The sequence below is a fragment of the Leopardus geoffroyi genome, chromosome D3 (assembly GCF_018350155.1).
Source record: "Leopardus geoffroyi isolate Oge1 chromosome D3, O.geoffroyi_Oge1_pat1.0, whole genome shotgun sequence".
In the NCBI taxonomy this organism is placed as follows: Eukaryota; Metazoa; Chordata; class Mammalia; order Carnivora; family Felidae; genus Leopardus; species Leopardus geoffroyi.
This window is the reverse complement of record NC_059339.1, coordinates 8,496,432-8,521,323: the sequence shown is the minus strand read 5'-3', so window position 1 is coordinate 8,521,323 and position 24,892 is coordinate 8,496,432. Positions and strand designations below refer to the sequence as shown.

The window sequence follows — 24,892 nt, the reverse complement described above, 5'->3', positions numbered from 1 at the left end:
GTCCGATTGTAAAAGCAGTTAAGCCTGCCCCTAGCGCCTGATTAAAATATTTAACTCCAGCTGTAGGAGATTCTCCCCCAACTCTCCTGTATTGATTTATGATAAATCCATACGTTTTTATTAACTTTTGAGACACAAATTTCTCCCCGAGCCATCTTATTTCAATTGAGCATGTATTCATACCGAAGTGCCTTTTGTACCCAGCCCATTGTGAGCCCTCAATAAAGTTTGCCGCTTAGAACGATGACATAACTTTTGCTAAAACAAAACAAAATAAAACAAAAACAACCCCTAAACCAAATCATTCCACTTCATATGATGCTTGGGGAAAGGAATGGAGTTTATTATATTTGTGGGTTTTTTTTTTTTCCTCAGGCACTTCAATAGTTGCCTATTTTCCTGGGGGCGTTGCCGCTTGTGGACCCGATGGACCCCGGCGAGGCCGCCATTTTGGAGTCTTCCCTAAGGAGCTTCTACCGGCTTTTCGCGCCGCTGCCGCCGCTGCCAGCGGCCTTGCCGGGCAGGATGAATGTGATAGACCACGTGCGAGACATGGCGGCCGCGGGGCTGCACTCTAACGTGCGGCTCCTCAGCAGCTTGTTACTTACAATGAGTAATAACAACCCGTGAGTTGAGGCGGGGAGCGGCCTGGGGCTGAGGAGAAAGTGGCTCCGGTTTGGGAGCGGGGGCAGAGGGGGCCTGGGGACTGGCGGGAAGAGCGACCGCGGGCCTCTCCGCTGAGGCTTCGGGGTCAGCGAAGGCGTCGTCAGGCGGAGCCGTTCTGGGAACGCAAGTTGAGTTCACTTGGTCTCTGCGCTGTGCCAGACGCTGGCATGAGCTCCCTGAGGGAGATGTGGCGAGCGGCCGCTTCGAGAAATGGAAGGCGGAGGCTCTGAGGGCGAGCCTGGCTAGGGTTTCCCGAAAGTTGGGAGCGGCGGGTTTCCTGAGGCACCTGTCGCCCGGCAGAACGACTGTCACTTCGCTGGGCTGACTTCTCTCTTCCCGGCTCTTCCCCGAAGAACGTTTCTCGCTCTCCGCCGCTCAGAAAGGCCCGGTCTTATACCTTCGTCCCCCATCTGAGATTGATCTTTTCCCCTTGAATGTGTCAGAAGGGTCCACTTTCTGGCCTCCAGAACCCCTGAAAACGGGAGACTCTGCTGGGTGGGAGTGGCGCCTTTTTAAGGACATGCAGTGCCCCTTTCTTGTTTTCAGAGCTGCGGTTTCTGGAGTCTTATGACGGATGCAGCACAGGGCTCTTTCCAGCCTTGAGTGCGCGTTGCCCTCCCTGCTTTAATTCCCCCATTGTACTTAAAACTCTCTCCCGTGACCTCCGAGGCCAAACATTTTTCTCCCCGACCTCCTCTCCTGTCCTCTGCTCACTGTGCTTCAGCCTTGCAGGCTCTTCTTTCTGTCACTTGAACACACCAAGCTCAGTTCTCAACTCAGGGCTTTGCATTTGCTGCTCCGCTTGCAGTCCTCACCTCAGAGAGCTGTGTCCTCCGTCAGGTTCCAGCTCAAGACATCCCTCCTAGAGAACAGCTTCTGTAACCATCAGAATTGTCCCTTACCCTCACTACTCCATCCCTTTGTCCTGTTTTATATTCTGCGCCCCTCTTTTTTTTTTTAATTGATGAAGGTCAGAAGGTGTTTTCCTAGCTTCAGGGAGGTCAGTTTAAATTCTGACCTTTATCGTTTATTATTAAGTTTCATATTGAATTGGCAGTATACACAGTAAAAAATTCAAACAGTACAGAAGAGGTATGCAGATGACCTAATTTACAGAAACATGGGCTAAGCTTAGTGGATTAAACTGCTTCTAATTATCCTGTAACATCTGCAGGAACCAAGAGTAATGACTAACTGGTGCATAAATTCCCATGAAGGAAAGTGTGCCTTGACCAGTCACTCAAAACCAACTGCAAGGCTGCAGAATAAACACAGAAGGCTGAAAGAGACCAGGGCTTCCTTGCTGTCAACACTAAGTGGATGGTGGTGAAATGATGGGTCTCACGTAGCAAGGTCCAGAAGCACACTCATGGAAATAAAATAGAGTAGCTGCATTACAGGCGCTTAACAGGCTTTTCCTTTCTGACCTAGACAGCTTCTAGAGCAGGCCAAATGCAAATGGGTCCACCCTGAGTAGAAAATTCAGTTACGCCACTCAGAAGTAGACTGTGGTGGGTCAGACTGAAGACTTTAGAATCAGAAGGACCAAAGTCCAGACATCATGGCTTCTCACGGAGTGTGTGAATTTGGGCAGTTTTACCTCCCTGAGGTTGTACATACTTCCTTAGCACATTCAATAAACATGTGAGTGCTCACTGCACAAAAGCACTGTACTGACCTCCTTAGGTGTTAAGAGTGATTAGAATACAGATCTTAAAAGTTCTCACCACAAGACCTCACTCCATCGTTTCCATTCACCACAGGCAACAATGATTAACAGTCTCGTGTGTCATTCTGAAGATAATTTCTAGGTGTATAAGTAGGCATATGTGTTACAATATATAAATATCTGAATGCTTTGAGTGTAGCAATATTTTCTATTAAATCTTATTTCTCAGTAAATATATAGATTCTCAGAGTTGGAAGAGATCTTAACTAGCTGGACTATACCTTTTAGTCCTTGAATTTCCTTTGTAATTTTATATCCAGTGTTCAGCGTACCTGTCCTTTTTTTCTTTAAGATCAAAAATAAGATAAACTTGACATACTATTAGATGCATCATTTTAAAGCATACATTTCTGTGTTCTTTTTTTTTTTTTAAGTTTATTTTTGAGAGAGGGAAAGCACAAGTGGAGGAGGGGCAGAGAGAGAGAGAGAGAGAGAGAGAGAGGGAGGGAGGGTCCCAAGCAGGCTCCACACTGTCAGTGCAGGGCCCCGATGTGGGGCTCTATCTCACCACCTTGGGATAATGACTTGAGGCAAAAAAAAAAAAAAAAAAAAAAAAAAAGAGTTCGACACTTAACTGACTGAACCACCCAAGGGCCCCCTTGGTTTTAAATCTATTCACAGAGTTGTACAACCATCACCACTGTCTATCCCAAACTTTCATTATCCCCAAAAGAAACCCCATATTCTGTTAGTAATCACCCCTGGTCCCACTTTCTCCAGCCCCTGGCAGCTACTAATCTCTGGTATCTATTGTGTATCCTTCATTTGTTGACAAATTAACTGTTCACACAGTTGACTGTGACTGTTCTTTCATTTTAAACAGCTATAGCTTTACTCGTCAAAGAAAAATGTGTAAATTCTTGTCAGGAATGGTGGGGAGGTTGGAATTGGTGATTAAAAATGTTTCCCATTAAGAATGGTGGCCAGCTTCTAGGCAGTTATTATGCTTGTGAGGAATGTTCAACATTAGTGAAAAAGTTTTGAAACATCTTGGTTCTTTTACACTGGTCCTTAAATCCCTGTGACTTGAGATAAAAATTCTAGTGTTAGTAGAAGTTTACTTTTGTATTAAAAAAAAAAACAAAAAACTTCGTCAAATAAGGCTAATCCTCTTTCTATCCTACTCTGTCCCATTGGCTTATTCTATTCTATTTTATTCTATTCTGTTGTATTCTCATACTTCAGTATTTTAGTATTCCTATCTTCTTCAGTATTTGAAGAGTTTTCAGTTCCTTTGAAACCTCTTTTTGTTCAGCACTTTCCTGAAAAGGTTTCAAAATGGTGAGGTTTCTCTTTTCCATGTTCAACCCTTCCTGGTAGTATTTGTTAAGTCATTGTGATTTTTCTCCTTTTGTCTATATTATGCTAAAAACGGATGTTAATATAAGAAAGTATGGATATATATATCAGATTGTTAAGAGGACTTGGGCTAAGGAAGGGGAGGAAAAAATGTATAACATTTCTCTTTGTATATGTGTGTATTACTGTATTTGATTTAGAGGTATCATTGCTTTTTTAGTAAATAAAGGAGAAAAACATTAAAATAGAGCAATTTAAAGCAGTTTCCTGGATGTGCTGACCATATTAGCGTAGAGTGCGACTCTCATGCCTCTCATTTTAAGGACTAGCATTTATGATATGTTGACTTTTTTGTAAACTGTCCTTATACAAGGCTTTATGCTAGGCTTATGTGGACACTAAGGAGGGTGTTCTAACAGTTCAAAATAACCCATGTAGGGGGTATTTTCTTTGTTTTCCAGTGAGTTATTCTCCCCATCCCAGAAGTACCAGCTCTTGGTGTATCACGCAGATTCTCTCTTTCATGATAAAGAATATCGGAATGCTGTGAGTAAGTATACCATGGCTTTGCAGCAGAAGAAAGCCCTAAGTAAAACTTCAAAAGTGAGACCTTCAACTGGCAATTCTGCATCTACTCCGCAAAGTCAGGTAAATGGAGATGGAAGTGTGAAATTTTTTTTTTTTTTTTTTTTTTTTTTTTGAGGGTGAGAGACTGAAAGAATTTATAAGACTGTGGACTAGATGTAGAGGAGGGGAAAATAAAAAATAGTTTTAAAGGAGAGCTGACTAGAGAAACAAAGATGAGAAACCACATAGATGCAAGAATGCGAAATTCACTCTGGATGAGTCTAAAAATGGAATTAAACATGAATTATATGGGCTCACCGAGGTTCTGCATTGTTCCTCCCTTTTATACAAACAGAACTCAAAATCCAGTGTTTTTATAAGTTTAAAGTACAACTTTTATTTTTATTTTTTTTATTTTTTTATTTTTTTTTTAATTTTTTTTTTCAACGTTTATTTTTATTTTATTTTTGGGACAGAGAGAGACAGAGCATGAACGGGGGAGGGGCAGAGAGAGAGGGAGACACAGAATCGGAAACAGGCTCCAGGCTCTGAGCCATCAGCCCAGAGCCCGACGCGGGGCTCGAACTCACGGACCGCGAGATCGTGACCTGGCTGAAGTCGGGCGCTTAACCGACTGCGCCACCCAGGCGCCCCTAAAGTACAACTTTTAAAATGTAACTCAGGTATTAGGATTGCAAGAACCTAGGGAAATTTATGGGAAATACTAAGAATTCCTGCCAGTTTTGGTTGCCTGATAATTAAATAAATGAAGGGGAGAATTGTAATTTCACACAGTCTTCTGATTTGATGGAGATATCCAATTACCGGAAATTAACTCTAATAGTAGACTCCAGAAGATTTACAGGGTGTATAACTAAGGCTGCTTATTGCAACATTATTTTTAATGGTAAGAAACTGAAAGCAAGTGTTCATCAGTGGAGTCTAGTTAAATTAGCGCATAGCCATAAGATGGGATATGATGAACTATTACTGAAATGAAAAATGAGATAGAGGTACATGTGCTGATTTGAAAAGAACTACACATAATAGTAAGGAAAATAAGATTTGTAGAAGTCTGTTCTGTTTGTTTAAAGGGGATGGATTATAGATACATAAATATATCTTCGTATATGCCATATATATATATATAAATGCTGAAAATCGATGTTAATAGAAAGTATGGATATGTATCAGATATATATCTGATATATATTATATATAAACATATGTTGTATATGCATTATGTATGAAGGATTTTATGTGTAGAAGGAAAGAAATTTAACAGTGGAAAGCTTTAGGGAGAGGGGAATTTTTACTTTGCAATTTGACCCTCTTTTAAGTTTAAATTATACATGCAACTTACACTGAAAAGTAATGTCAGTAGGATGAACTGGGTATGAAATTATAAGTCATGTTTTTTCTGCTTTGTATTTTTCCACATTTTGAAAAAAGACAAATTAATGTAGTTTCCCTTTTTTTTTTAAAGCCTCTATATCTTCATCTTGTTTTTTTTTTCTTTATGTAAAACCTTTGATTTTTGTTATTAAAGAACTGATTGCCAGGATTTTCTCTATTTTCTTTTTATTTTACTTATTTATTTTTTAAATAATCTCTACACCCAGTGTGAGACTTAAACTCACAGTCCTGAGATAAAGAGTTGCACACTCCACTGACTGAGCCAACCACGCACCCCAGGATTTTCTCTGTTTTCTGACACTGAATGGAAATCATGTATATTATCCACACAGGGTCACTCATAGAAGTAGCTAACTTTTTGAGCATTCATTATGCCAAGCACCATGCTAAACCTTTCATATTAATTAAATGCACTTAATCTTTAAGGAATTTTTTTTACCTCACATTTTAATTTTTTTAAGTTTTTGTTTTAATTCCAGTTAGTTAACATACAGTGTTGTATTAGTTTCAGATATACAATATAGTAATTCAGCACTTCCATACATCACCCTGTGCTTATCACAACTAGTGTACTCCTTAATCCCCATCACCTATTTAACCTATCCCCTTAGCCCCTCCCCTCTGGTAACCATCAGTTTGTTTTCTATAATTAATCTTTAAGGAATTTTTCAAAAATTAAGATCTATTTCACCTCCCAGAGTTAACAATTCACTGGGTTGTAGTATATTCACAAAATTGGGCAACTGTCATCACTTTAATTCCAGAACATTTTCATCACCCTAGGAAATTTGCAAGCCTTTTATCTCTTTTATCTCTTTAGCCTCTGGGAATCACTAACCTTTTTCTGTCTCTATGGATTTACCTATTCTGAACATTGCATATGAATAGAATCATACAGTATGTGACCTTTTGTGTCTGGTTTCTTTTACTTGAGCATAATGTTTTTAGATTTGACCCATGTTATGGCATGAATCGGTTCTTTGTTCTTTTTTATTGCTGAATAATATTCCATTGTGTGGATATGCCATAACTATTCATTAGTTGATGGACATTTATGTTATTTCCACTTCTTGTCTATCAGTAATGTTTATATAAACATTTATGTGCAGGTTTTTGTGTGAACATAGGTTTTCGGTTCTCTTGGCTGGATGTGTAGGGGCAGAATTGCTGGGTCATATAGTAACTCTATGTTTAACGTTTTGAGGAACTGCCTTACTGTTGAAGTAATATTTTGAAGAAATGTTTTCATTGCCTCTTAGTGTCTTCCATCTGAAATTGAAGTGAAATACAAAATGGCTGAATGTTATACAATGCTAAAACAAGATAAGGATGCCATTGCTATTCTTGATGGGATCCCTTCAAGACAAAGAACTCCCAAAGTAAGTTGAATTGACAATTTGGTATATATTCTTCTCCTACCCAGTCCTTCCAACCCATTTCCTCCATGTTTTCTCCATGCATTAGGGAGTCCATCTGAATATTTTACTCTTGACTCACTTTGTTCCCCTGAAAATGGAGTAGATGAGGTTCAGAGAGATAGAAGAATTACTTTCGTATGAAACTCTGAAAATTCGTCTGATGAAAATGATAGCTGGAGAATATTACAAGTGCTCATTCTTTGGTATTTCTTACCATTGGAAATAATTTGTAAACGCTTCCAGGTGGCAACAGTACTTTTTTAAGAATCTCATGTTTTGCATTCTATAGGTGTCCCCATTTGATTATATGAATGAGTTTATTAATCCCTTTGGTTTCAAGATCCGGGACTACAAGATCTTTATTTGTGTGTGAGATACATATTTGTGTTTGAATTGGTAACATATCAATAGAACACCTTCAACTGAAATCAAAAGATCTTGTCTGAGTTTAGGGCATACAAGCTGTGAAGTGTGTAGTATGAACTTGGGCAAGTTACCAGTTTGAACTTTACTTTTTTTTTCTTATTTATAAAATGAGGTTAATAATACTTTGTTAACTTTAAGTTCCTTTATGAAAGAATACTTTTTAAAGTACTATACTGTAAGGAGTATTATATTGGGCATCTTTGATTACCGGTTTTTTTTGAAGTCCAGTGTAGAGGAACAGTGAGAATCTTTGCTTTTAGTATTGAATTCACATCAGTGGTTAATATTCTACCATGTATTCTCATGTCACCTGCCTTCCTCACTTCACTGAAGAACTGTTCTGTGCACCTTGTGCTTAATGATAAGGAATTTTATATGTAAGATGCCTGTGTACTTCCTCCTGCCCTTAGAAAAGGACTCTAAGCGGTGGTGTAGTGTTTTTTCTCCTAAGTGTCGGCTGAGTTTTAAAAGTAACCAATCAAACTTGATTAGAACATGTGTAAGCATCTCCTCATTGAAGATTTATGTATTATTTTCTGAGTTTTTTAAAACTAAGCGATTTTCCCAGTTTATTTTACGGTACTGGCTGCTATTAAAAATATTTGGAAACATGTTTTAGAATAATCTGTCTCATAATAAGCTTGGATACTATATGCTGAATTTTTTTCTGATATCCTATGAAAGTCTTACCCCAAGAATAATTTTTTTTGCCTATGTGAGGAGTGTCTTTCTTTTGGAAGATGCCATTTTGATTATAAACTTTGAATGATACCTGTTCCTTATCTTATTGGAAATGTACCATAATTTCCTCCTTAATGACTTGAGAGTGGGGACATTTTTTGAAAATGAGTAATGGCAAATAAGCTCAGCTTTGTGGTATCTAACACTTTGGTATTTAAAGCCACCATTTTAAGAGGGACTAAAGGAATCCACATTTGTTAGGAGTACATATCCTTCATTCTGTAGAGCTGTTGTAGCCAGGAACAAGCAAAGATGTATGCCTCAAACATAAACCTATAATATTTACAGTTTTTCTTTCTTGTCCGTTAGGGAGTTAACTGGCTTCTCAGTCTGTGTAAAGGACAAGGAAGTGAGTCAAAATACGTCTAAATGAACGTCTGTTAATGTATGGTAAACACCACCACACATTTCTTCACTTTTTAAAGGAAAATTCCAGTGTGAGATTATTATATCTTGGCAAATCTTCAACTTTTAAAAGTAAACATATCAACATACAATTTCTCACTCAGTTTTTAGAAAATGATGACTGCTTGTGTTTATGGCGTGTGGCTTTGTGATGTTCCCAAGTAAGGATCTGCTTTAAAAAGGATTGACTTTCTCATAGGTAGTACTCAAAACTCATTCTTTTGAAGTGACAGGTAGTTTAAAGGGAATTTTAATATTTGTTGAGACAGATGATGTGTGGGTCATAGTTTGTTAATAACAAGCAGTCAAGAAAGGATCTTAAATTTAACCTTTTATTCTTTTCAAGTATTGACACCAATACTGGAGTTTTCCTTTAAGTATTTTCTTTTGCATTTTCAACATAGCCTAAAATGGAAAAGCTGAGGCCAAATAAAGTTTTATTTCTGGTATTTCATTATTTCATTGTTTGAATCATCAGTATGGATTAATGCCATACTAGATTGTTTTATATACTGTAAGTCATAATTGGAACAGATGTTCTTCATCTTCAGAGTCACTCTTTTGAGTAAATATCTGGCATACCAGGCTACAAATAACTGAAGAGATTGGGGCTTGGCTTTTTTTCTTTTGTGTGTTCATGTTGACTGCTTCCTTAGGTTAATGACCTGGCAAAAATTGCTGTGTTTAAGATCTATTAATTTCAAATTGGAATGTTCTCTTTTTCTCCCTGTAGTATTAAGATCATTTACTTTTCCCTGTAACTTCTACATTCTTTGGAACTTTTAGGTTTTCTCAAAATTTCCTTGTTGCATTTTTAGGGTTATTTTAATAGAGCTTTACTGAGTTACATATTTGAATTGTGCTAAAAATGCATTTATTGGATTTAAGTGATGTAGCTAACCTTTGGATCATTGTCTATTCTAGAAGTCAGTCAGAGTTTGACTTCTGTAGCATTACTTGGAAGAGTCAGATAGTCAGATAGGTCCAAGCTTTAAGCGTTAGTAAGGCAACAGTCTAGCTTCTAGAATAATTATCAGAAGCCAAGTATGTAACTCTGTATCTGTCATTTCCTTTTTGGGGAAAATTCATCTGGTCTTTCTTAACAAGCTGTGTTAAGAATTCCTCTCTTTCTTATGCCTCAATATAATTGCATTTAAAGTATGTAAACTTGAGCACTTCTAGGTAGTTCATCTTCTAAAGATCAAGAAAGAATCAAGGTAATTAGATTTCTGTAACATTTCTCAAATATATATTACTCCTATCTCCAGGGGCAGTATCTTTGGTCTAGATATTACTGGACCTTTTGTTTGGGTAAGTGAGAGGAATTTGACTTTCCTCTTAGAAATGGGAGGACCTAGGAAAAGCAAAGGTAGTAATTTCCTCTTTGGTTTAAAGAATGGGATTGGTCTTTGTTTATTTCCACTGAGCTATGGGTAGATTTTCCAGTAAAAAGTAGAATAGTAGCTGGTAATAAAAAATCAGGACTTAATTGGTGGTGAGATACTTTCTTTGCAATGTACGCTTATCTTACTGTCTTGTGTTTTTGTTTGTTACAGATAAACATGATGCTGGCAAATCTATACAAGAAGGCTGGTCAGGAGCGCCCTTCAGTCACCAGCTATAAGGAAGTGCTGAGGCAGTGCCCATTAGCCCTCGATGCCATTCTAGGTACAGATTATTCTCAGTTTATTTCTATGTAGTGTTTACTCTCTGAGATGTTAGTTCTCAGTCTTGGCTATACATTAGAATTTTCCCGTGCCTAACTTCCAGAGAGTGATCCAGTAGATTATTATTGTCATGTATTTTTCACATATCAAGAAATATTAAATTATGGTTGTTTTGCCATCTGCATCTTGCTCAGAATAGGGAAAGGGCACCTTGTAGTCCATGGAAAGGGTAACTTACTGCTTCTTGCATTGCAGAAGAGGAGAGATGTGCCTCACTTTATTTCTCCTGTTTTCTGTTGGATTAGGTTTGCTGTCCCTTTCTGTAAAAGGCGCCGAGGTGGCATCGATGACAATGAATGTGATCCAGACTGTGCCTAACTTGGATTGGCTCTCTGTGTGGATCAAAGCATATGCTTTTGTGCACACTGGTGACAACTCAAGAGCAATCAATACCATCTGGTGAGAGACACAAAGTTAATTCAGTTTTTTTGAGGCCCTTTGCTTGTATGGAGATCTGATGTATCTAAATTAGCAAAATAGAAATAGGAGATGCTTATCTCTTGGTGTCGTAGCCTGTTGTCTTTAGGCTTTCTTAGTCTCTTAACGTACTTAATGGTCCTAAGAGTAAGAATCCCTGCTGTGAGGACCTGTTAAATGTAAACTTTGACCAAGTTCAGCTCTGTATTTGCAAAAGTGGTAACCCTTGTAAAGCAGATTGTCTTAGTGTGTCATGCTTGAACCCGGATGAACATCTTCTTTGGACATCCCAGGAGCATAAATTGCAGCATCTGACCTGGGTTGTTTCTGTAGAACTGGGATTTTCTTCCTAGTCAAGTAAAGTCCTGGGACAAGAGACTGGGTCTTGTGTTATATGAAGTAATTTGGTTGAGTAGTAAGTAGCAGTCACTTGTGAATGACATTACATTTAACACCATGTTGTCCTCTGAAAATCTGCAACCAAAAAGTTCTTTCTAGGTAATGAGAGATTTCTGTTCATTCTGGATATTGGCTTTCTTACCCTATGTAATATTCTTTAAATCATAAACTCAGAATGAGAAAATATAGTGAATATGGTTTGTTTTAAAAGTTTTTATTATGAAATATATATACACAAAAGAGAATAGTACCTATATTGCCTGTCACCCAGATTCAGCAACTAAGAGGATTCATAATAGATGTTAAGGGTCAATGTTTAATATTTTGAAGTTCACTAGAGAAAAAGTCCTTATTGCGAGATAACGTGGACCTGCTGGGAAGCTTAGCAGATCTGTACTTCAGAGCTGGAGACAATAAAAACTCTGTCCTCAAGTTTGAACAGGCACAAATGTTGGATCCTTATCTGATAAAAGGTAAGTAATTCTTGAGGCAGGGTGAAAGTACCTGTAGAGGGGAGGATCAGGAAAGAAAGAAAATATAGCATGATCTTCTGATACTAGTTTTCATATAAATATTTTGTGGAACTTATTACAGTAGCCTTTTACCTTTTTAGAGGTCCTGACACATGTCTGTAACACTTGAGTAATTCCATTTTGAGCAGTTGTTTTTGCTTGAATTCAAGTGTCTCCAGACAGATCATTATTTGGCTCTTTTTCTTTTGGGAGAGGTGATATCCCTTCTTTATGATTTGTAAATTTATGTATGGTGTGCCTGACTGGGAATTTGGATGGCATCCCCAAAACCATAATATCCTTTTAGGGAATGTAGCTTCACTGTGTCCTTATTATAGTTAAAAGGCAGTAAGTGAATAGACATTAAGAAAGGGATGAGATGATTGAAGGAAGTGATTAGGAATGAACAACAAAAAAATCATTGATCTGAAAGATTATAGATGAAGGAGTGAGCCATAGGGACTTCCAAAGGGTGAGTGTCCAGTGACTGGCAGCAAGTGATGGGTAGTGGTATAATGTCTGATAGATAGGCTGAAATCTGCTTGTAAAGTCCCAAAAGAGGCCATCAGAAAAATAATGACCTGGTGACAATAGTTAGTTCTGTAGACTCTTAAGCCATGAAAACAACAGAGCAGGGAGATGAGGAAACAGATCCAGAAAGATGAATTCATTTGCCTGAGGTCTCCCTCCTGTCCAGTGCTTATTTCTCTCCTCAGAGCTGCCTGTGCCCATGATGAAAATGGTGTGTTAGAAATACTAGTCTGGCATTAGTTGACAGCTTGGAGTTGAAACCTCAGGCCCCAATTTGGGGGTCAGCAGGAGTGTTGCAGTGATCTTGTCATGAGAGGCATTTTCCTTGGAGTCTGAAGGGATAACAAGGGATGAGGGGGGTGGTGGGAGGAGCTAGGTGACAGCAAGCATGCTACCCTTTTTATAGAACATGAGTGAGAAAAAGCAGGGAGTGGGGTGATCTTAAATCAACTGGACTCCAGAAAGAACTAGATGCTTTTTCTGGAATAGGCTAACTTTTTCTGAGACCCACTGGCATATTCAGTGTATACTCTTGACAATGCTTAGGCCTCTTGGAGAAGAGAACTTACTTAATGCTTTTTTTGGGCCTTTTCTGGATATGAGTTTGGATAGCTATATATCATGCCACAGGTTGTAGGGATGAACAGTTCCCGAAAATAATTGGCTTTCAAGTTGTGAGGTGTAGTTCCTTTACTCCTTTGCTTTTTTGCTAGCTATTTATTTATTTATTTAGAGTGGGGAGTGGGGGGAGGGAGGGAAGGGCAGAGAGGGAGAGGGAATTCCAAGCAGGCTCTGCACCATCAGCACAGAGCCTGATGTGGAGCTCAAACTCATGAACCATGAGATCATGACCTGAGCTGGAATCAAAAGTTGGACACTTCCCAATTGAGCCACCCAGGTGCCCCTCTACTCCTTTGCTTTTTAAATTTTTTGGATGTGTTTTGTCTTTTTAGTAGTCACGTTGTAGGAAACTGGGAATGCTGGTGGGAGGAGCTCATGATTGTGGAAAGGGCTCAGACCGAGCCGGAGCTGGGGCCTCAGTGGGGACTCTGATGAAGACTGCTGCTCATTTATAAAGGACTCCTGCCTGCTTTTTAAAAAAGCCTCTTCCTTTCTAGGAATGGATGTATATGGCTACCTCCTGGCAAGAGAAGGGCGGCTAGAGGATGTGGAGAACCTTGGCTGCCGCCTTTTTAATATTTCTGATCAGCATGCAGAACCCTGGGTAGTCTCTGGGTATGTTTATGCATTCTCTTTTCTTTCCAGGTTTCAGTACATCCTTTAGGAAATTGTGGTGCCTCCCAAATAGAATATAGGTTGAAAACACAGATTAAGAGATAATCAGACTTAGATTCAGATCAAGGCCTTTGACGTTGGATATATTAGTTACCTCTCTGAATCTCTTTTCTCATTTGGAAAATGAGGATTTTCATGGGGCAGGTATCAACTGAGACAGTGCATCATGCTTAGCACTGGAAGCCATCAGTGAACAGACTAGGAGCTGCTGCTTTGTTATTTACCGTGGCTTTATAAGTTCTCTAAATATCTCTCACCTGATAACATATCCAGACATCAGGTTCTTTTCCATAGTTTTTCCTTCCATATCAAGATTTCTTCTTAAAAATAAATATTTAGGATTGTCTGGGTGGCTCAGTTGGTTGAGCGTCTGACTCTTGATTTAGGCCCGTGACATGATCTCAGAGTGGCGAGATGAAGTCCTGTGTCAGCCTCCACACTCAGTGTGGATCCTGCTTAAGTTATTCTCTCTCTCTCTGTCAAATATAAATAAATGAAATACAGAAAATGGGTTTTTTGGTACCCCCTCTCCCCTCAGTATCTTAGGTTAAACCTGTAATGGTTTGCAATAAGGATCAGGTAGCATGCCTTCTGTTTGGTTTTTAGATGAAGTTTCTTTACCATTTTCTTTTAGGTAATTTTTTTTTTTTCTTTCCCTCCAGGTGTCATAGCTTCTATAGCAAACGTTACTCTCGGGCCCTCTATTTAGGAGCCAAGGCCATTCAGCTGAATAGTAATAGTGTTCAAGCTTTGCTACTTAAGGGAGCAGCACTTAGAAACATGGGCAGAGTCCAAGAAGCAATAATCCACTTTCGGGAGGCTATACGGCTTGCACCTTGTCGCTTAGATTGTTATGAAGGTAAGATGAAAGATATAGATAAATAGTGTGTGGCATCAACTTGGATGGAAGGTTTTGTTAGGCCAGCAGTTACCAAACCCTGTTGTATGTTAGAGTTCTCTGGGGGTACATTTTAAAATCCTGATGCCAGGTCACTCCACTATAGTCTAAATCAGAATATTGTGGTTGTGTGATAGGCACAGTATTTTTTTGATGATCCCAGGTAATGCCAACATGCACGTAAGTTTGGGAATCACTGCATTAGGCATTTATTAGGCATTTTAGAAATCATTTAGGATTTTCACTTGAACTTTAGAATTTTTTTCTCATTCTTTTTTTCTGGTTTTTGGTGAGGGTGTAGTTGGGGTAGGTTTTTTTGTCCTATTTCTGATTGTTTTTCAAACATGGCCCCCTCCTTAATGTGAATCTCTGTGCTGGCAGTATGCTAGAGTGCTTGGTTGTGTCTTATTTTTTAACAGTTGTCTTACCTCAAGCCAGAAATATTACTCATGGGGTAGCTCCATATCCATATGACAGTGTCGGTTGTGGGAACTAGTCTGTTCATTGTGACCTCCTGAGTGGGCACGATCAGGGTCAAACTTTGTTTTGTTATGTGCTATTTTAAGTACATGTGAACTGACCCTAGGAGTTAAAAGGAGCTGTGCCAGCTTCAGCAACGTTTGGTGACTCAGTCACAGATGTTAAAATAGATCTTACAAGATGCAGTTCCTCCAAAAGCATATTTTTATAAGAATTTAAAAATAAACCCAGGAGTCTAGGAGTGACTTGTTCTTAACAGGAAGATGAGTTTCAGATTTGAGAAAGAAAATTTGGAAGTTGGGGTAAAGAACAAATCTGCTTAGATATTCAGAGAGCTTTGCCTATTGTGGATTTGTTCTTAAAGTGTCCCCAGTAAATCAGGCTTTTGGTTCCAGTTTAAATTTTTGATCCTGAAACTGTAACTTCCCAAGCCTCTCAGCTGCTTTTGTCACGCTAGTTCCTTTCTGCTGCATGCCTGTTTCACAAGAGCCTAGGAATGCAGTTGAATAACGAACTCCACAATATTTGGACAGAGGATAGTTAGAGTCACTGGGGGTGGAGGACCTTCTGCAGGCCAGCTTCGTGGTCTCCCTGCACTCAAGCTACCATTTGGAGTTTTGAATCAGGATGACATTATGCTGTCCAGTGCTTCTTGCAACCTCCAGCTGAGCTTCCTTTATTGGCAGAGGCACTGGATTAGTGAAGTGCATTCTTTCCATTTCCTTCTGAAGTTCCAGTGGGGGCTTTAGCAGGGAAATAAAACTACTCAATACATAGTTGAAAGAGCCGTATTCAGAATCCAACACATTGACCCAAAGAGTTAGGTAATTTCTGTTAAGTAACCATAGTGTGTGGTAGAGTGTGCGTGCACAAATATTATAAATGCTGCTGGGGTGGAGGAGTATGCAGAGAAAATCTGCCAGGGATGTGTGGGTTTGGAGTTTAAGCTGTTTTTCTGTTTTGATGAGTGCTTTGTGTCAAAAAGTACTTCCTCTGTTCTCAAGTTCTTGGCAAGAAGAGTTGAGAGTTGACTCTGCTTGAAGTGTCCCCATAGGGCATCTTGTTGTGGGTATGATAAGAGGCAGGAGCTGCCAGTCTTGATTTGATGTATTTGGCCCATCTGATTAAGTATTTTCCATCTAGGTTAGGGAAACGTTCAGCAAATGTCTTTTGAGATAGCTTTTATGTTTTAAATGAAAAGTTGCCCTTCTCTTTAAATGAAAAGTTGCTCCCTAAGTCTGTTAGTAGAAAACTACGCCAAACTAGTAGTTTTGTAGAACTGGATTTCACTTGGAACTTAGGAGCTCTTCCATGTAAGCCTAGGACTAAAGGTGACTGAAGACAGCTGGAAATCAATAGTTCATTAAGGGGCAGTAGAACCTTGGGTTTTGTTGTCAGCACCATCTCTGTTTCAAGTAATGATTAGGGTCACGTTTGTTCCTCTATCATTCAGCTGGGCTGCCTACATGCTTCAGTTTACTTATGTGTGTTTCCTTCGCTAACTAAAGGTGCCTTTGCAGTGCATGCAGCCTTTTTCCACATTCCTCAAGTGCTCTGGGGAAGAGCACTTATTCCATCTAGACTACTCTCCAGTCTGATCTCATCATCACAGTTTTCCCCTGGCCTGCCCTTTGTCTGAAACTTTGAAGGTTTACAATCTGGAAGGCTGTCAGAGTGGAAGCATTGCTTGGAATGGTAATGTGGTTGAGCTTTCTGTGTTTTATTTTTTCAGGTCTCATTGAATGTTACTTAGCTTCCAACAGTATTCGTGAAGCAATGGTAATGGCTAACAACGTTTACAAAACTCTAGGAGCAAATGCACAGACCCTTACCCTTTTAGCCACTGTTTGTCTTGAAGACCCAGTGACACAGGAGAAAGCCAAAACTTTATTAGATAAAGCCCTGACCCAAAGGCCGGATTACATTAAGGCTGTGGTGAAAAAAGCAGAACTACTTAGTAAGTGTATCTTATTTACTTCCCTTTTGTCGTTAATTATATAAAACCTGATCTCATTGGATTTCCTGGTCCCAGCTGGTTACAGATGACCAGTCAGGTGTGTGCCTTTTTACAGTAGGTTTGAGTCCATACAACCAAATGTAGCTGGCTTAAACTGGCCTGGATTGGCAGTGACTGACTTTTTGAGTGGCTCAAACCAGCTATACTTGGTTGGTACCTGTTCAGCTTACTTTGATCTGGTTTTGGTTGTCCTGAACTAGTTTGGGCTGAATATAACTGGTTTTAGCCAGCTTGAACTGTTTTGACCCATCTGGATTTGCTTATGACTTCCTTTTAGCTTTGGTTGTTTTAGTCCTAATTTATGATAAAGTCCTGGGTTTGGGCTAGTTTGGCAAATAAAATGCATTTTGGCTTTTTATTTGAACTTAGGTTAAGAGTATATTTTTCAAAATCAGAATTCAGGCTGTACATTTCCTAATAGAAGAGGAATTCATATGAGCTTGTTCTTATTTCCTGCCACACCACTGTTCTCTTAAGGACATCTACAGATAGATTGTTGGATTATAATCATTGTTGTCGTTTTGTGTATATGATTTGAGATGGGAGTATATTTTCAAAACGTTGTGTAAGTAGGAAAATGAGGGTCTTTTTCTTTTCAGGCAGAGAACAGAAATATGAAGATGGAATTGCTTTGCTGAGGAATGCACTAGCTAATCAGAGTGACTGTGTCCTGCATCGGATCCTAGGAGATTTCCTTGTAGCTGTCAATGAGTATCAGGAAGCAATGGACCAATATAGTATAGCACTAAGGTAGGCACTTAGCCTCCCATGGGGGGGAAGGTCAATGAGGGGTAGAAGAGGCAGGGAACTATGTAACAGGAGTTCTGGAAACACACACACTTTTGTGCCCATGGTTGAAAACAGAGTAATGATAGTAATGGTAGAAGAGTTATTTGTGAGTTCATAACTTCTAAAAAATATATATAATAATTTCATAAAGTATATTAGCAACATTAAAGAACTGTTTCACTCCTAACCAGCCCACACCACTATATCATCAGTTTTCATTTGTGTAGATCATCTTCCTGGCCTCACCCATGCATAAACGTATTTTTATAGGGTATATGTAGTTATATATTTTATATTCTGCTTTTTCAAATCAAAGTATTGTAAGTACTTTCCCATGTTTCTATCTACTGTAGTAGTTAAGAACTTAAGCTCTGAAGTTTGAATACTACCTTCACAACACCTGTTATATTGGGCAAGTTACTAACAGATTTCCTTGTCTATATCTACCTTATTAGGTATTAAATGATTAAATGAGGATTAAATTATTATTCCATGTAAAGCTCTTAGTGCTGTGCCTGGTACATAGTAAATACTAAATAAATAGTGGTATTCTTACTGTTTAACATAGAAGTGATTTCTTTGAGGGTTGTCTCCGTGTCTATAAAGTTATGGTGAAGGCCTGTCTTTAATTGAGTCTGATTACATCCATTTACTTGTTCAGCAGTTGAGCACCATGCATGTGCTGGCATCTCAGTAACCACTGGGTATGCTGTGATTCCGGGAGCTCTCGGTCTCAGGCGTGCAGACTGATCGATGCCACATGCTAAGTGCTTTCATAGCAGTCTCTAGAAGGCAAGGTGGGAGCCCATAGGGCTGGGAGCCCTGGGTGTGGGTGAGAGCTGTATGGAAGTTTTCAGGGAAGAGGTAACAAATCAATCTACAGTTATGTAAGTAGGAACAGGACTTATTAGAGGTGGGATTTGCTAGAGATTGGACACCCGCTGGCCTTGATGGTAACCACAAAGGCAAGAGGAAGAATTGCTTAGAAGTCAAATAAATGTTCTGGAGCCTCTGAACTTTGGGGGTTTGGGCATGTGTAATGACTCAGCTGCTAAACTCGAATGCTTGGGTAGGGGGGTAGCTTTGGGTCCTGGGGTCTAACTTAGGAGTTGACAAATCTGTTCCATGGTAAGCATGATGATTTGATTGACTACTGAAATGCTGATATGGTTAATTATGTCAGAAGAATGTGAAACACCTTAACTCACAGAAAAATAAGTATTATTTTGTAACTTTGTAGCCTAAAAATCTGATACTGTTAAGAAATTACATTTGAATTTTTCTGTTAATGGTGGTTTGCTGCTTTTTCATTTGTGTTATCTAGTATCTTCCTCTAGCAGAATGCTGGGCTAATAATGTTTAAGAAATACGTGGAGAAAAACTCAAATTAAGAATTCTAAAAATTAGGACAAGACGCCTTTTTTCACTTCTAGTGGTGGACTCCCTCGATCCTGCCTGTGGAACCACAGTTGTTTGGAGAGGCCAGGCATTAGCAGTTTCTCTGTGACTGGGTGGTCATTTCACTGCCGTGCCAGGGAGATGACGCATCAGCCAGCAAGAAGCAAGGCAGAGATTCAGGCCTCTCCTTTGTTTTGTTGTCCCCTAGTTTGGACCCCAATGACCAGAAGTCTCTAGAGGGGATGCAGAAGATGGAGAAGGAGGAGAGTCCCACGGATGCCACTCAGGAGGAGGATGTGGACGACATGGAAGGGAGTGGGGAAGAAGGGGACCTGGAGGGCAGCGACAGTGAGGCGGCCCAGTGGGCTGACCAGGAGCAGTGGTTCGGCATGCAGTGAGGCAGGCGGCAGCTCTGTGGCCACACTGGCCTGCCCTGCTCTGAGCACTTCCGTGGACTGAAGGAGCCCGGAGGAGCCCGCTCTCTGGGAGGACATTGATTCCGCATGTAATTGCAGCAGGGGTCTCTGCCCCTCGCTCCGTATTTCTAGTAGTGAATTCATTTTTAAAAACTGAGCCTGACCAACCTTCCATCTATCTCTGTCCTCCCCTGCTCCAGCCAGGGAGGATTGAGTGAGCTCTCTGGGAGGCCTGCAGATGTGCCAGGGCTTCTGGGACAGAGTGCTTTTTATATAACTAATTTCTAAATCTGAAAGCTTGAGGAATAGACAGTGTTTTGTCTGTGACATTGTGGGTGAGTTTAAAGGAGTGACTTGTCACCCAGAGCAAAAGTGTCCTCTCCCATGTCAGACAGCAGCATGGGCTGGCCCTTTCAGAGCGGGTTTCCTGTCCCGGAAATCATCATCCTGAGCTGTCCAAACTTCCCTAGTAACCTTGCTTCCTTCTGCAATGTTAGTAATGCCTTAAGCTGACAGTTGCTATTTTGCAGAACAATTTTCCTATTTGCTAATCTGGTAACTTGCCTATGAGCCTGGGCCGGATCTGAGAAACAGGTGTGACCTAGAGCATGACCAGAGGCACACCTGGGGTAATTAACTAATAAAACTGTTTTTTGTACAGTAATGGTGTTGGGTTGATCAGAATGGAAGCCCTTTATAGATTCTTACTTTTTTTGGTCTCTCACAATGCATTGATTCAGCCCCAGAGTTATTTGCCATAAATACACTTCCTTTCTTCCCAGAGTTTTGGGAGCCAGGAGGATTGGTAACTTCGGGTAACATTGAGCTAATTCATCTATTTGCATTTTTGATTGGTTAAATTCCCCCGGGGGGGTGAGTCTTTGGCCTGTTTTAGACTGGTTCCTTCCAGTTCTGTCAGAGGCACTAAAGTCTGTGTATGGTTTCAGCATTCTGTCACCGGGTCAGCAGGGGGCGCGTTCCCTGGGCTTGGTGCTGGGAGAGTTCGCCTACCGTCTTCCCCTTGTTTCTTCAGATGCAGTGCTTTTCACTATATCCTTAACTTGGAGGCGAAGGTGGGGAGAATGGCACAGCTAACCCCAAATTCTCACTAAAACAAAATTATTCAAAGGTGGTACAATAGGTGATTTTGATGTAAATGGAAAGTTGTCTTAAAGTGTAAAAACCATGGACATGTATGGTAGTTTAGGAGCTCAGAACATCTGATAACTATAAGGGCAAAAAAAGTTACTGTTCAAGTATATTTCAGTATGAGACTTAAAGCCTGGGCAGCACCATTTGATCAAGCAGTTTCTAAAGAGCCCAGCCAGCAGTTGGGGTCGTTCCAGGTGAGCATACTGCCCCGAGAAGGCACTGCGTACTGGCCTCAGTGCTTGCTCTGGATGTAGCTTCTTGGCCTTTGCCTTGCCTCCTAGCAGCTGTTAACCAGTCTGTGCGTTGGAAGAAAAGGTGAAACATCTTTGCCATTCCCCTGGCTAGGGGAAGAAGCCTGGCCACATCCAGCCTACATGTTTCTGCATGTCAGGCTTGTCACTGTTCCCTCTGAGGTTCCCATGGGGTCAGGATGTGCCTCAGAGCCCAGGCCCTGCACATTACCTTCTGTCAGCCCCAGCATGTTCCTCTCCCCTTTCCTGGGCTGCCCCTCAGCTCTTCTAGGAGCCCCTGGATCATCCCCAGCACCTCCATCCCACCAACACCCTGGGCTGGATCCCTCCAATCCTTCCCAACTAGAGCTCCAGCAGTTCTACCCTGACCGTGTCAGTGTCATAACCAGGTTAGAAGAGGCGACTGAAGCTACATTTTGAGAGCACCTGATGTGGGATTGGTTCACATCAAAGAATGGGAGGAGTATGACTTGAAGATCTCACCTGGCATTGCTGCTGTCACTTGGTTTCACAAAAAAATCTTATGAGGGCAGGGAGCTCCATGAAGCAGGGACAGAATCAGGCTGCCCAGCGCTCTGGTTGTCCCATTGAGCCACCTTCCAGGAGATGAAGCATCTTGACAAGTGATGGCCTCCCAAGTGCTTACAGTCACCAGAGATATTCTGGTGTCTGGAGTTTCACACACCATTATGAGGAGAGGCATGTTTTAACTGATCCTGTCTTTTACCCCAACCACTTGCAGCTGGATCATAGCACTGGTTTGGACATTCTAAAAGTCCTTGCTGTCCCACTGTCAGAGCTGTAGGTCAGGAGCCAAGTAGTTAGGTTCCTTGGTGTGGGCTCCCATATCTTCTGGGCTGAGGACTCAATAAGCCCACAAGGAGTTGAGTACGGTGCCCATTGTGTATCACGTTATCATTACTAGGGTAAATGCCAGACTGCCAGTCTTCCCCTCAGGAATTGGGGGCTGGTGGGATCACTAAAAAGGAGGTCCCTCAGCTAAGTGGAGAGGCAGGGTCCTAAGGAAGGGTGCTCCCTGCCCTCTGGCTTGGGTTCTCACACTCTGAACTGTTGCTATGTGCCAGGGACCTGGCAGATCTGGTTAATGTCAGGAGCTTCTCAGGAGCTCTCCTTGCCAGCCTTAGTTTGGGAACCACACTCCTGCCAATGAGTTCTTCCTCGGAATGAGAACGGCTTTTACCCAAATCTGTTAATTCTCAAATTTGAACATACTTCTCAGTGATGCAGATTACCAGGCACAGCATCAAACCTGAATCCAATGCCAGGGCCTGGGCCCAGGAGTCTGAATCTTCAATCATTCCCACCTTGATTTGCTATTCTGATGCAGGTGTTCCATGGTCCAAATGTTGAGAAACTGGGAGTGGGGGTTTGAGGGTCCCAGAAGCTGTAGGCTTAACTTCAGAAGGCCTGTGGGGACCTCACCATACAACTGCCTGGCCAGGTCTTTGGAGGCCATGTCTAGACCAGGGCTGATTGGCCATCCCTGAGGTCACAGGCACTGCCTGCTGTGTGGTGACTGCATTCTTTGTTGGCTACAGACAGCCCTGACTCAACAAGCACCTCACCGTGTCCTCTGGGGACCATGGCCATAGCCAGGCCAGCCAGGGATCCCTGGCACTTGGAGGGCCCATTGAGGTAAGTGCCTCACTAAGGTTTTCCACTTCTCTCTGGAGCCTCCCTGCCCAGGGGCAGTGGATGGTGGGGCGGGGTGCGTGCGTGCGTGCGTGCGTGTGCGTGTGCATGTGTATGTGCGCGTGCACGCGCACACCAGCTCCCACATTCCCTCTTGGGGCACAAAACGGCAGGCTTCTGTTGTCTGGATGTTTCTGAGCTGCTCGGGCTGCACCACTAGAAGTGTGGGGTTTTTCCAGATTGCTGTGGAAGAAGTCAGTTGTTGGCAGCACAGAACATGTCACTTATTTCACAAACCACACAGTATCAGCAACACCAGGAATAAGCCAGAAGCCTACAAGTTGGTCTGCTTAGCAGCCATTAAAAGAAAACAGTTTAAAAATAAGAGTACCCTCATGCATTGCTAGTGAGAAAGTAAAATGATACAGCCACTGTGGAACACAGTCTGGCAGTTCTTCAAAAGTTTAAACAATTACCATATGATCCAGCAATTCCACTTCTGGGTATGTAGCCAAAAGAAGCAGGATCTTCAACAGATACTTGCACACCCATGTTCATAGCAACGTTATTCACAATGGCCGAAAGGTGGAAATAACCCAAGTGTGTTTTGTTAGATGAGTGGATAAACAAAATGCAGTATGTATATGCAGTGGAATGTGATTCAGCCTTAGGAAGGAAATCCTATCACATGGTACAACATGGATGAACCTTGAGGACATGCTAAGCAAAACAAGCCACTTACAAAAGGACAAATGCTATTAATTCCACTTAAGATCCCTGGAGGAGCAAAATTCATAGAGACGAAGTAGAATGTTGGTTACCAGGGACTGGAAGGAGGAGGGGGAATAGGGAATTCGTGTTTACCAGGGAGAGGTTTCCATTTAGAATGCTGAAAAAGGTTCTGGAGATGGGTGGTGGTGATGGTTGCACAATATGAATGAATGTACTTGATGCCACCAAACTGAAAAATGGTTATGATGGTAAGTTTTATTTATATATATTTAGAGTTATATACATATATAACTATATATAACTATATATATACATATATATATATATATATATATATATATATATATATATATGTACTTTTATGTGTATACATATACAACTAACAGCCAGTAAAGAAACGGCCTGTAGCCTGTCATCTAGATGGCCCATTAACACGTTTGTAGTTATATGTGTTATGTAAATGTACACATGATTTAAAAAGTTCAAAGGTATAAAGTTAAAAATCTACTCACTTTCCTATCTCTACTGAATCCCAGTCTCTCTATAAATGTTCTAGTACTACCTTAGGAAAATAGTTTTGAGCTTTTACTTAATGGTCTGTGTATATGAAAGTTACACTGAAGCGGTCATACTGTCCCTCCTGAGAAATTCCTGCCATTTGTGTCTGTGTGCTCTTCCTTGTTTGACAGTTCCACAGAATTTCATTCTGCAGATGGAACAGTTTCTGTAATCCTTCTGCTCTTGGTGGACACTTGTTTCCAGCTCTGTATATAATTATAGTCTGCACTGTTGTGAACGTGCTTTGGCGTAATATTCCAAAGACACACAGGTCAAATTCTTTGTAGTTTCTGGGTCTCTGGGTCTCATATGTGCATTTAAGGCTTTGATGGATGTTGTCAGATTGCTCTCCAGTAGGTGGGGGTGTTTGTTTCCTGCATACTCACCAGTACCAGTGTCAAGTGGCTTTTTTTCTTTTACCAGTCTTAGATGTGATACATACTCCCATCATTTTTACTTGTTTGAACTGTATTTGAGTGATCATCTGGGCCAGGCCACAAGGCAAGCCCTTTGCTTATGTTAGGACATCTTAACATTATGCCCCTGAGGTATAAAGAGAAAATGGACTAAGGTCCTCAGCCTTGCCGCATTTAAAGATTGCCAGACAGTCAAGGGCAACATCATCATGTTGGTCACTTAAATCTTCCAGTGTCTGTCTCTTTATAAACAATCCTCTGGTGACCTCCTTTGTGCTCACAGCTTTTTCCTTCTTTGGGTAAATTTCCAGGAGGGGGATGTCGGAGTGATAGTGTATAATCTTTTGGAATTTTTAAGGGGTCTGGTTGGCTGGTCCTGTCTCTGTTCAGTGAATCTGTAAGCCAAGGCTGGCCCTATGGTGTCCTCTGGCCATCCCAGTCCTTCCAGGGGGTCAGTCCATTTATTGGCTTCAGGTTAGCTCCCTGGTCTCTGAAACTGCCACCTTGCTTCCCCTCGCTGGTGTTGAGATCTTGTGGTGGACTCTGGTGATGTCTGTCAAGGTGTCTGCCTTTGCTTTCTTGG

The 24,892-nt window shown here is 41.0% G+C and overlaps 1 protein-coding gene across 1 annotated transcript; it reads left to right on the top strand.

The window, feature by feature from the left end:
* The first annotated feature begins 422 nt into the window (after window positions 1-422).
* Window positions 423-20,211, top strand: ANAPC7 (anaphase promoting complex subunit 7). The gene is made up of 11 exons (XM_045458769.1): window positions 423-626; window positions 4,156-4,342; window positions 6,937-7,056; window positions 10,224-10,335; window positions 10,640-10,793; window positions 11,541-11,683; window positions 13,372-13,489; window positions 14,212-14,408; window positions 16,660-16,884; window positions 17,544-17,694; window positions 19,340-20,211. The coding sequence occupies exons 1-11, from the start codon at window positions 427-429 to the stop codon at window positions 19,527-19,529; spliced, it is 1,797 nt and encodes a 598-aa protein (XP_045314725.1). The 5' UTR covers window positions 423-426; the 3' UTR covers window positions 19,530-20,211.
* Window positions 20,212-24,892: the final 4,681 nt, after the last annotated feature.